This window comes from Nuphar pumila, chromosome 7 (genome assembly GCF_984573655.1).
Source record: "Nuphar pumila chromosome 7, dmNupPumi1.hap1.1, whole genome shotgun sequence".
Classification (NCBI taxonomy): Eukaryota; Viridiplantae; Streptophyta; class Magnoliopsida; order Nymphaeales; family Nymphaeaceae; genus Nuphar; species Nuphar pumila.
Window position 1 is genome coordinate 44044031 of NC_143255.1, and position 12561 is coordinate 44056591.

The window sequence follows — 12561 nt, forward strand, 5'->3', positions numbered from 1 at the left end:
GACTAATCCTTTCGCGCCATATTTTTTAAAACGTTATTTTTGTCAAATTAGTCGACCGAAGGTTTTATCAGTCGACTGGACAGAATGTCTGTTTTCTGGAAAATTAGCAGCAGTCGACTAATGGTTTTATTAGTCGACTGAACAGAACATGTGTTTTCTGTAAATTTAGCAGTAGTCGACTAATGCTTTTTATCAGTCGACCGAACAGAATGTTTGTTTTTCAGAAGTTTTTAGCAGCAGTCGACTAAAAGGTTTTTCAGTCTACTGATGATATTATCAGTCGACTAACTTTTCTCAAGTCGACTAAGTTTCAAAAGTTCAGATTTTCAAACGGCTCGATTAACAGATCAGTCGACCGACGATAACTGTCAGTCTACTAATAACTAACTATTAGTCGACTAACTGATGTTTCAGTCGACTAATTTTGCCGTTTTCCTGAAACTTCAAAAATGCGTGTCTTTTCATTTTTCAAGCGTTTTGATTGTTCAAAATGGACAGTTTTGACACCCTTTCATACTCTCAACGTATGGAAAACTTTAACTATAAATATGAGTGCATTTTACACTCATTACAACAAGAATTCAATCGATTTGAATCATTTACTTATTTCTTTTCACTCCTATTCATTCAAGTATTTGTTTTCTCACTCACTTGATATTTTCACTTCAGTTTTTCACTCAAATCACTTTGAGAGATAGTGAATTCGTGAGTAGAGTGTTTCAACAACCTCAAAAGTCAATTGCATCTCATTTGCATTCAAAAGAAAGGCTCATAGGTTGTATTGTAAGTTGTTATTTCTTTTTTGTAAAAAGGACTCCTTGGTGTAAAGGAGTTGTTTGCTTTCAGTAGGATTGTTACTGAAAGTGGGACCGATTATGGTCTGTGTGATCTTGTAGTTAACAAGGTTGATAGTGGATAATCTCAAGCGGGTTTTGCTTGGGGACTGGATGTAGGTCGAGATAGACCGAACCAGAATAAAATCTTGTGTTCTTTGTGTGTTTGCTTTGAGATTTGCAAAATCATTCAATATTCCGCAGAAATTTTTAAAAGCACTATTCACCCCCCCTCTAGTGCTCGTTGCCTCGATCCTAGTGCACTTTCAACTTAGGCTTGACAACTTCAGCAGGGGACAGAGTGACTCTTTCTTTTGTTTCAATTCTTCTTGCTTTTTTTTCAGTTGTTGCTTTATTTTCAGTCGAATAAAACATTGTCTCTAAAATTCACTCTTATTCATAAATAAAGAAATTGTTTTGGTTCATATGGATGATGGTTGTAAGTTCGTTTATGGTGTTTGGGCTATCCAGTTGGAATTGGAACTGTGAGGACCCTAGGTTTCTGGGATGTTTTCCGCAACTCTTAAAAAAAAATTTGCATTTTTCAAAGGTATGAGTTGGGGTCGTTATAGGTTTGGTATCAGAGCCCACCATAAAGACTTGCAATTTTATCATTCTTTGAGTATTAAATTTTTATTTTTGGTATGTGAGCCCTGTCCTGAAGCGTCAACAAGTTGCGACTCGTCCTCCATAGTAGTCTTCTTCACTGGTAAGGCTATTTAATACTATTGTTTAAAGCATATGAACTCTGCATGATTGATTGCATTTATAGTTTGATTTGTTTAATTGGTGTGAAATTAAAAGTCTTAGTGTGATTATATGAATGATTATTGTTCGTGATCAACCCTAAGGGGGTAGGATCAATAAGAGACTAATTTGTAGAAAGTATGTGCGTTGTAGATGTCGTATACACGCAGAGGTGCTTCATCCTCTACTGTTGCTCCCGTAAATTGGCAGGAGCAGATGGACTTTATGATGGAGGTCATTCACACCCTGACCGAGACTATGACGGCTCAGGCAACTCAAACTATTCAGGCTCTGCAGGCTGCACAGGCCCTGCAGGCGACACAAGCTATACAGACTGCTCAGGCAGCGCAGGCGGCTCAGGCAGCTGTGCGTGACCATTCGGTTGACATTGGTTCAAATGGGGGTGGCATTTCCTTCGAAAGGTTCCTGAAGTTGGATCTGCCAACTTTTTCAGGAAAGGCAGACCCAGAGGCTGTCGAGAGCTGGGTCGAGGAAATGGAGCGAGCGTTCGACGTCCTACCTATCCTCAAGGACAGAAACACACTGTTTGACACATATCGTCTAAAGGGCGACGCCAAAAAGTGGTGGGACACCCTGCGAAGGGTAAAGTTCACCGATTGGGACGAGATTCTCTGGGAGACGTTCAAAGAGGAGTTTCTGGATGCTTACTTTCCCTCTTATACCGAGGAACAGATGCAACAAGAGTTCCTTGATTTGACTTAGGGAACCATGAGTCTGGTGGATTACACCACCCGGTTTCGGAATCTCGAGAGGTACTATCCGAACCTCTTCAAGAATGAGAAGGCGAGAGCAGGAAAGTATGTGCACAAATTAAAGGATGGGTTGCGGACTTGCATCCTGATGAGTCAGCCTACTACTTTGGCCGATGCGATTGAGTCGGCTACTGTTCTGACCAAGGACTAAGAGAGGTCTAGAAATGTATCGCAAAAGGGAGGCATCAATGGAGGGGATGCTTCGGGCGGAAAGAGGAAGGACCCACCTGCAGGCGGAAAGACTCAAGGTGGCAAGAAGCAGCGGACCCATGAGGGGCAACAACAAGGAAAGGCCCCGCCAACATGTCGCAAGTGCGGTAAGAACCATCCACTAGGTTTTTGCCCATTGTTCAAGGGGATTTGCTATCAGTGTCGGCAGCCAAGGCACATTGCTCCTTTCTGTCCGAACAAGACAGTGGCTCAACATGGACAACAACCACCGCAGCAGTAGCAACAGATACCTCAGCCACAACAGGGTCAACGGAGGACTAACAGGAGGGTTTATGCCGTTACGACAACCACACAGGATGATCGGATTTGATCTGGTCTAAGGTATCTTCTTAGTTGTCAATCGTTAGGACTCATGTGATATTTAATTTTTGGTTATTACCCACACTTATTTGGTATGTTTTAATTTCGCGGACGAAATTCTTTTAAGGGGGTAGGGATGTAAAAACCGAAAATTTTCGCTAATAAAATTTGTTTATATTACGAAATATGCAAATTTGGTCCGGAGATCCACATTTCGGATCTAGGACCCATAAAGGGATATCTAGTTATAAATGATACTACCTACATTTATACTACTAATAATAATAAATATTTAAAAAAAAATTATTATAAAGTTAAGTCGAGGATCCACTGTTGGATCCATTTGGATCCAACTTAAGGATCCATGTTGTTTAGGTAAGACGCACACCAACTCGCGGGGTTGGTTCTCGGGTCATGACCCAGGCCGCGCCCTATGTAACAACAACACATAAGGGTAAAAAGGGGCAACCCGATAAGTCTAAAGCAGAGGAAAAAAAAGGGGAAAGAAAGAAGGGGTTAGGGTTCTGAGAGAGAACCCTAACTGCTATCGCGTGAAGAAAAGGGGGAGGGGCTTGGAGCGCAGCCGTCGGAGGGAGGATCGGCTTCAATTTTGCCGGTCTGGTTTCCCTTCAAAAAGGGGGGGGGGGTCTCGAGTTGGCTCTCTCTCTCTCTCTCTCTCTCTCTCTCTCTCTCGCTCTGTCATTCGTGTGCACCAGAAGGGAGCTTCGTCACCGGAAAAGCCCCGGCTACCATCAGCCATCACCGGCCTCCTCGAGCACCCCTTGTCACGGCAGCGCTAACAAGGCTCAGCCGACCCTTCTCTCGCAACGATTATAGTTTCCGATCGCCGAAAAACCAATGAAATAAAGGTACGGTTCTTCTTCAAACCTGGGTGAGGAATCGAACAGGGGTTCGATTCCATACATTGATTTGAGATGAGTTCCTCAGAAATCCCCCTTTTCTTTGATGATATCTCTGGGCTGGGATTTAAAGAAAAAAAAATCAGTCGTAAATGTTTTTCCTGTTTTGTACAATACGATTAAACAAGGTCTTGTGAAATAACTTGTTTTCTCTTGCTGGCTAAACTGACATGCTGAAGATGGGGCTATGGAAACTTTTTTTTTTTGGGTAATACGGGAACTGTGTTCCACTGCATGCTTTAATATGTTTGTGCAATGTTCTTGAGCATGTAATTTATGAAGTTTTTGGGGTGTTGCTTCAACTTGGTTCGTCATTCCCTTATTCTAAAGTCTGTTAAGCAAATAGACAGTCTTCTTGTTCATATTGCCTCTGAGATTTTTATTCGTATTTGTCATAGCTATATAATGAGCATAAATGGGGATATTTAGATTGAATCATCATATTTCTTTTCTTTTCTTTTGTTTGAAAGGAAAACACTATGCAAGCCAATAAACCCAACAGATTCTTTTTGGTTGTTTGAAATCTTGGTTTTCTTTTTAGACTTACATGAAAATTGCTAATTCCAGATTTGGGTATCGTATTTGTGACCGAATACATGATTCCAGAAATTTAGATTTTTATATTCACTGTCTCCATTCGGATACGTATTCTTAAATGGGATATCTATGCATGTAAGTTGATAAAAAGGGGCCATGTGATGATCATGATTGGACTGGGTTATCAGGACTCAGAAACATGTCTTAATTATTTTGAAGTTTCATACTATGATATGTCAACTATGAAGGTCGGTGTATTAGGTGCACAAGCATATCCCTGTGTGCAGTATGTAAACAGAACATGGTGAAGTTCGAAAATGATACAGTATGAGGTTCTGGACACCTAAATTGGGTGGCCACCAGCTTTACCTAAGATTGGTTGATCTGTCGTTGGTCTTAGAATAATAGAGTGAAGAAGGTGTTTCAGAAAATATAAATGAATTGAACTCTATATTTTTCAGTCTCATTCATATTCGGTATAACATGTAAACTGGGCACGTTTGTTATTATTAGCTCACTGAATTTTTGTTTGTTTTCAAAATCTTATTGAGAGTTTGACTGTTTTCATTAATGTGTTCTAAGTTACCCATTTACCGAAATACTGGATATACTCACTGATATTTCATGTTGTTCATTGACAGAATCTTGCATGGGTTCATTTGTGTTTTTCTGTAGGCGGTCTATTGATAGAAGTTGAAATTCCTTCACTTTACTTTTCACTTTCACATTGACAGAATGTTGCACATCAACCTAATATCATATAGCTTGAGGGTTATAAGTAGTTGTGTTATCCCCAATACTATTGTAGTTGGGATCATCCTTATATCTCTGATTTGCAACTATTGGGGAGTCATTTGATGACATTGACCATGTAGTTTCGGTATAATGGGTGGATTTGTAGTCGGCTGGACCAAAATGATTGTTCACCTAGGAGGATGGGGGTACGGGATCGGTAAACCCGACCATCTTCCCTAGCATATGCCAAAGCTTACACTTCTGTTGGTAATTTTATAAATGTTATCTTTTGCATTACATGATACTGGTTGTGCAATCATGATTAAGCGAGCATGACTCGGTTACTGATTTTTCTCTTGAGCATGTATGCTTAATGAATATGTGAAGTTTTACATGTACACTCACATTCAAAAGAAATGTGCATTGGTTAATACACGTATATGATGTAGGTACCACACATAGTGAAAATGCATATGAATGAGTAATGACATGCGTATGTTTGAGTCTATGATTACATGAGTGCACATGTTTTTGGCATTTTGGCCTAGTGTTATAAATAAAACACTACTTTTGTTTTGTTATGTGGTCAAAGGCTAAGTTGAAACCCAGTAATAAAATACAAATTGTGTGCTAAGCTACCCTGGAAACCTACTTGACCTCAAGGATTGTACCCGTTTGGTGTATCCGCGGGCAACGGTAATTAAAAAGAGGAACTTAAAGTTGTGTGCATTTTAATAGGGCATGCATATAGAGATTGAAAACTTAAATGAAAGATAACAAAAGGAATCATGCATTGTACATAATCATTTATTTTTCTGCTATGCACTAGATCATGCATAATTGAATTGTTCTATAAATCATGATAGAATGGTGGGTGTATGTTATTTACTTCCTAAAAAGCATGCTAAAAGATCTTATTACTTAGTTCTTGTATATGCTCATGCGTTACTGTTTCTTCCTGCTTAGCATATGTAACTGGTTGTATGTATAGTTATTTAAATTATGCAAATTTTTATATCTGCACTCACTCAAATCATTACATGAAATCTTATCCATGTTCTTTGTCTCACCTGGTTTCTTTAGAAGTAGTTGTGCTCATAATTTCGGTTCTGACACCTTACTTTGTTGGTTTTTCACAGGAAATGGTGAACAGTGAGGTAGGATTGGCTACTGGAAATGGATGAGAGTCATACTTGGGCTTGACAACTTCAGCAGGGGACAAAGTGGCTCTTTCTTTTGTTTCAATTCTTCTTGCTTTTTTTCAATTGTTGCTTTGTTTTCAGTCGAATAAAACATTGTCTCTGAAATTCACTCTTATTCATAAATAAAGAAATTTTTTTGGTTCGTATGGATGATGGTTGTAAGTTCGTTTGTGGTGTTTGGGCTATCCAGTTGGAATTGGAACTGTGAGGACCCTGGGTTTCTGGGAAGTTTTCTGCAACTCTTAAAAAAAAAAAATCCGCATTTTTCAAAAGTATGAGTTGGGGTCGTTACATTAACTCTTATCATTTGATCTGACTCATTCTAGGTCAATAATAGGTTTGGTCTGAGTTTAAAGTACTAGGTTTACTAAACTTAGTCTCGACCCAATTAGGTTTGGTTTGAAACAAAATTGAGTTCTAAAAAAATCATAATAAATTACAAACTTGATTGAGATCTATTTTTTATTTTGATCCAGAACTGATCCATCCAAGGTTGAATCCAGATCCAACTACATATTGAATCTAAAACTGATCCAAACAGTCTCGAATTGAATCCAGATCCAGTTATGACCTGGATCTAGTATTATTCCATCTACTCTATACCAAATCCAGACTCAAATTTTGTTTGGATTTGGTTCAACTTGAATCAATTTAGACTAACTGGACCCAAATCCATGGTACATATCAAACCAGATCTAAACAGGAAACTGTCCGATTTGGTGAGAATCGGTTCAATCAACCGAATCAAGTTTGAAATCATTGACCAAACTAGGTCTGGACTAAACCATACTGAGTCGGTCTTGGTCATACCTGACCTGGTCTGGGTTCACACCCAGACCGATTTTGTCAGCCGAGACCGAGTTTTTTTTCCTGGTTTGTTCTGGGTTGCACCCAGACCACGCACCCAGATCACCCGGTTCGGTCTGGGCTGCACCCAAACTGACCCAAGGATCAGCAAACCCGACTCGGTTTGGGAAAACCGTTTACCAAACTCGGTTTGGATTGAAACAGACCGAGTTGGTCTTGGTCAGACCCGATTCGGTCAGTCGAGACCGAGTTATTTTTTTTCCTGATTTGGTCTGGGCTGCACCCAGACCGACCAGAGGTTCGTCAAACCCGACTCGGGCGGGTTTACCCCTAGACTAGTAGGTTCTGCTGACTCAGGTTGGGTGTAAGGTGGAAGGGGCGCCGACCTCCCTTTTCCCTCTTTGCAGATGTTGTCGGCAACCTTTGGTTGTCGGCCCTCTCTCTCTCTTTGCAACAATGCCGGCAACAATGGTTTGTCGATTTTTTTTATACATAGGCAGCCATGGCTATCGACCTTCCAAAATGAAACAGAGAGGAGAAGGCGTACCTGCGGTGGTTGCCAGAAGCGCTTCGGTGACTGCCTCTCTCTCTCTCTCTCTCAGACTCCCTCCCTCACTCTATATATATCAAGGGGAGTGGTAGGAGGGCGCAACTCTTATTAGAGCTCTCACTGTGGGTAAGGATAACCCTCACCCTACACCTGCTGGTCGTGAATCTCATTCCTTTCCCACGGTGAGTGAGGCAGACAATTGGGGAATCGTCTTCCTCGTTTATCGGGACCTTTTTTTTACCTTCCCCACCCGACGGAAGTTGGGTGGGTTTTACAACATGCTTTTTTTATCTTTAGGTGAAGATGCTCCTTTCTTTATTTTTTCAGTGGTGACAATCCTTACTGTTTTTATCTTCTATTTTTATGATATGGTGGTTTATTTTGGCCTACATAATCTGATTCCAACTAATATTCCAAGAAATCTGGTTGCTTGGGACAGTGAGAAATCTTAAAATCACAACACTGTCACCAAGAAATGGTCATAGAGCTGCATTTAACTCCATTTTAAATATTTGAAAAACTTATGAGAATATTTGTGGTGTTCGTTGTAACATAATTTGTAACATTCTGACCTGTATGAAATATTACCTAAGCTCCAGATTATGCGAATCTATGGGCTCTTTTTCTTATGTTTGTCTTCAAGACTGATGAAAAAAATAAACATTTTCTGCTGTTCCACAGGCAATTCTGAACCCACCCAAAGCCATTAGGGGCGGAATACCCATTTGCTTTCCTCAGGTTATGTTATGTGTAAAATATTAAAATGGTGCTGATAAGCGCCTAGACTGGGCAGTGTTGGGTTTTCATTTAACCAATATCCTGATTTTGCAGTTTGGCAACTTTGGTACATTAGAGCAGCATGAGTTTGCAAGGAACAGGCTATGGTCTATAGATGATTGCCCTTCACCTCTGTCACCTGCAAATAACCAATCGTCCGTTGATCTTATTCTGAGGTTTACAGATGAAGATTTAAAAACTTGTCCACGCAGGTACCAGAAATTCTTATAGTAATAGATAACTTTCATCGCCTGGAAAACCCAATAGTTTTCATGATAATTTTGTTGCAGCTTTGAGTTGCGACTTCGTATTTCACTGGGTCCTGCTAAGCTGACTTTGATTCCCCGAGTGCAGAATACTTATAATAGAGCCTTCTCTTTCACATTTGCAATCTGTAACTACCTGTCTGTCTCAGATATCAGGTTTGAGGTTTGCATAAAAGCTATTTTTTATGGTATGCATGCACATAATCCACACACACATACACACACATATATAGTTTCTAGTTGGTGAACATGGCTTATGGTCATGGACCCAATTTGGGCCTTGGACCTGATGATGGTAGTGAACAAAATGGTAAGCAGGGGATGGTACTGGTGTTTCATGTTTGGGAATTCCCAAGCAACTGGGAATTTCTAAGATGGAGTACTAACATATGCTTAACCAGCAAAATAACTGACTCAAAAGATGAAAAAGAGGGTTAAGAACCAGGTGGGACTCAACCCACTCCTCTTCTGATTTTCTACCAAGTGCATTGTCTTTCAGTTTGAAGCTACATCCAAACTTAAAATAACACATAAAATTGGTAGTTAACTCAAGTCCAAATTAATAGTTGTGAGATTTTCATGCCTCAAATATTTAGAAATAATTCTCATGAATGCTGTCAAGCAGTTTACTATGTTGGGCAATGAATGACTTGTACTTGATTGATAAACAATGTAAGTGCAGTTGTAAAGAATTGCAAGATCCAATAATGGTCAGGCTCCCACTGCGAGATTTTGCAAGATGGTCAGGCTCAAAATCTGAAACTGTATACTCTCCGCCCCACTTATACATGTGTGTGTTGTGTCTCACATTACATGGGCACACGTCTCTGTATGTGTGACATATCACTGATATCCTTTTGATGCTTGATTGAATATGATGTATATTTGAGCTACATATTCTTGTAATTACAAATAGTTTATTGTGAAGTCTTTTATTGATGATGTTTTGTTTTTGTTCATAACTATATAAACTGTAATGCCCCAAAACATAGCCAAGGGCATAGCAAAAGGTGAACTTGATCCATTTACCAAAATGCCATTTCAGGTATTCCATCTCATGTTTTATACTTCAGTTTGTGGTTTTCTTCATGTTTCAACTGTTGGTTCATAAGTTCAAGTCTTTCATGCTTTGTGAATTGGCAAGCTTCAAATGATGTTGACTCTCAAGGCCTGTGATTGTTAAGTACGCCATTGCATACATGATGTGTTCAGGAATGCAATATACGTATCACTCTTATGTGTGCTACCCCCTCCTTGTATGTATTATTGTTCATCGGGGTATTTTTGTACTTATCCAAGGGTTGATGTAAAGTCAATACTTTTGTTCTTTTAGTGAGCCAAAGTGGTCGGCTCTCATTTATTGTTTATCCTTCTAATTGTTCTTCAATGAAGCCTGTGTTCTTCCCTGGATCTCTCTTCTGGCTAATAGTGTTGGACATAATTTTGTGAGTTTGTATAGCCCATATATGCTTCTTAGGGTCATCCAATCCAAACATGAAAAGAGAGGTAAAAGCATGAGTAAAAACTGCATTTTTGTTTTTCTGTTGCCACCCAATGATGATGTCTCTTATTATGAACTTTTGTTCTTTGGTGGGTTACAGATTCTTGATTCTTGCAAGTTTTTGTCAAGTTTTGGCATTCTGAAAATAATAAAAAGTACAATATAGATTTTTTTTTGTTTTTTGTTTGCAGGTTTATAGCTTATAACGGTGAAGTCCCTGTCACACTTTTATAACCTATAATAGTGAGTTAATTCTCTCTGATATAGCCTATAACAACAAGATAACCTATAGGTAGCCTATAAGGGTGAGCTAGGGATCTCTCTGTTATATCCTATCTTGCCGTTAAAATAACCTCATTATTAAAAATTGCCATGCCGTTATTGATGTTTTCAGTTCCGACGATATTCTTCACTGGTGTTGGTTCACCCTTTAACGGCAAACTATAAATGTCGCCAGAGAGATATCTCACCACTATTGACCTGCATCCTTGTAGTGCCAGAATCAAATCGAGTCCTTATGAATCAGCCAATTCAAATCAAATCTGCCTTTCTCCTATTTTCTTAAGAATTGGATGAATCAATTTTCTTGATACTTTTTTGTTTTATGTTAAATATTATATTTATTAACTAATACACTGTTCAGGGATTCAATGCATATTTTAGAATTTGATTAATTATTTACTTTTTTTATATTTTTTAAGAAAATATTATTTTTTTATTTTTTTGTATTTATAACTTGTTTAAACAAGCCAAAAATTTTAAATGCCAATTCAGAACAACTCCAATCGATTTTCAATCAGTTGATTCACTGTATCATTTTGAAAAAAAAAATCAATTAAAAAGCTGCTCAAGCTAACTAGATGAATCCATAAATTTTAGAAAGTTACAGGCCATACAAGAAGGAATCTCTCTCTCTCTCTCTCTCTCTCTCTCTCTGTGCACAGGTGGTGTCCCTTGCTGCAAGGCCGAAGCTGGGGTATACTCTCTCTGTGGGCAGGAGGGACCTCAAGGGTTTGACCAACCGGAGGCCAGCCAATGGGAGATCGGGTGATCTTAACAAAAGTTGGAATCATAGTGGACTCTCAATCCATTTTCAAATCAATTCAGAGAATTGGCAGATTCTAATTCTGAACCGAATCAAGCTTAATCAACCAATTTTCAACCAGAAAATGACACGTATTAAGAAAATATTAAAATAATTCTTAAAATATTAAAAGTATAAAATATTATTTTAAACATTTTTAAATTTATTTAAAAAACTGAATCAGCTCAATTTTATACCAATTTTTGGTCACTGCGATATGAATAGGTCAATTCAGGTTGATTTGCAGTGATCTCTCTCTCTCTCTCTCTCTCTATATATATATATATATATATATATATATATAGGGAGATAGAGAGAGAAAAAAAAAGTTGTAGGTGCATGATGACTTTCAAACATGACTAAAACAAACTTAAGTGGAGCGTCCATCGCGTGTGATGGATGCTCCACCTGTATTCCAACAAAGAAGACTTTTAGCGGCGGCTTTTGTCACCGCCAAAGGTAATTGGACCTTTAGCGGTGACTTTTTGTCGCCGCTAAAGGTCTTGTATGAGACCTTCGGCGACAAAAAGTCACCGCGAAAGCCCTTGTTCGGTGGAAACAAGCGCGGATTCAAAATTTCTTTTTCACTAAATAATATTTGTAAATCATATCTATAAGGTCTTATCAACAAAAAAAATAGAAAAAATGAAGCTTCTATTAAGTGGGATTAAGTACTTCGAGAGCACCCTATATATATAACATTGAATTTAACTTTAGATGGATTCAACTTTATTAAAATAATTAAAATACTTTTAAAAAAATGATATTTTTTAAAAATGCATGATTACTTTTTAATATCAATTTTTTTTTATATATTCCAGTGTTGTCAATATCGGTGTGTATCGGCTTAATACATATCGTATCACTAGCAAATTGATATGATACTGACATGAATCAACTATTTTTTAATAAATATAAAAAATAGCTTAAATTAAAATTTTTAATATTATTTTAATAGATTGGACATGTGTCATGTTTTAATTGACAAATAAATTTTTTAAAATAATTTTTTTGTCGATTCATGATTCACTTGATTATCGGTATCGATCGATTCACCTAAACTGTTGGCCAAACAATGCTCTGATCTTGATACCGACAATATTGATATATTAGTAAAGTTACTTTTTGGAAAAAAGTGTTTGATTTTTCGATTCTCTTCAAGTTCAAAAGACCTGCAATGCCCAAAAAAGTAATCATGCATGGGGTAAGGAGTTCCTTAGTTGGAACTCATAAGGAAAAGTTGTTTTCATCAAAATCTGACCTTATGTCAGTGTTCAACATGGTCTGGATTATAGTTT

The 12561-nt window shown here is 38.2% G+C and overlaps 1 protein-coding gene across 1 annotated transcript; it reads left to right on the forward strand.

Annotated features, from left to right (window-relative positions):
• Positions 1-7573: 7573 nt before the first annotated feature.
• Positions 7574-9594, forward strand: LOC149832101 (putative glucose-6-phosphate 1-epimerase). The gene is made up of 5 exons (XM_090012353.1): positions 7574-7658; positions 8317-8373; positions 8467-8624; positions 8703-8834; positions 9361-9594. The coding sequence occupies exons 1-5, from the start codon at positions 7608-7610 to the stop codon at positions 9515-9517; spliced, it is 555 nt and encodes a 184-aa protein (XP_089868479.1). The 5' UTR covers positions 7574-7607; the 3' UTR covers positions 9518-9594.
• Positions 9595-12561: the final 2967 nt, after the last annotated feature.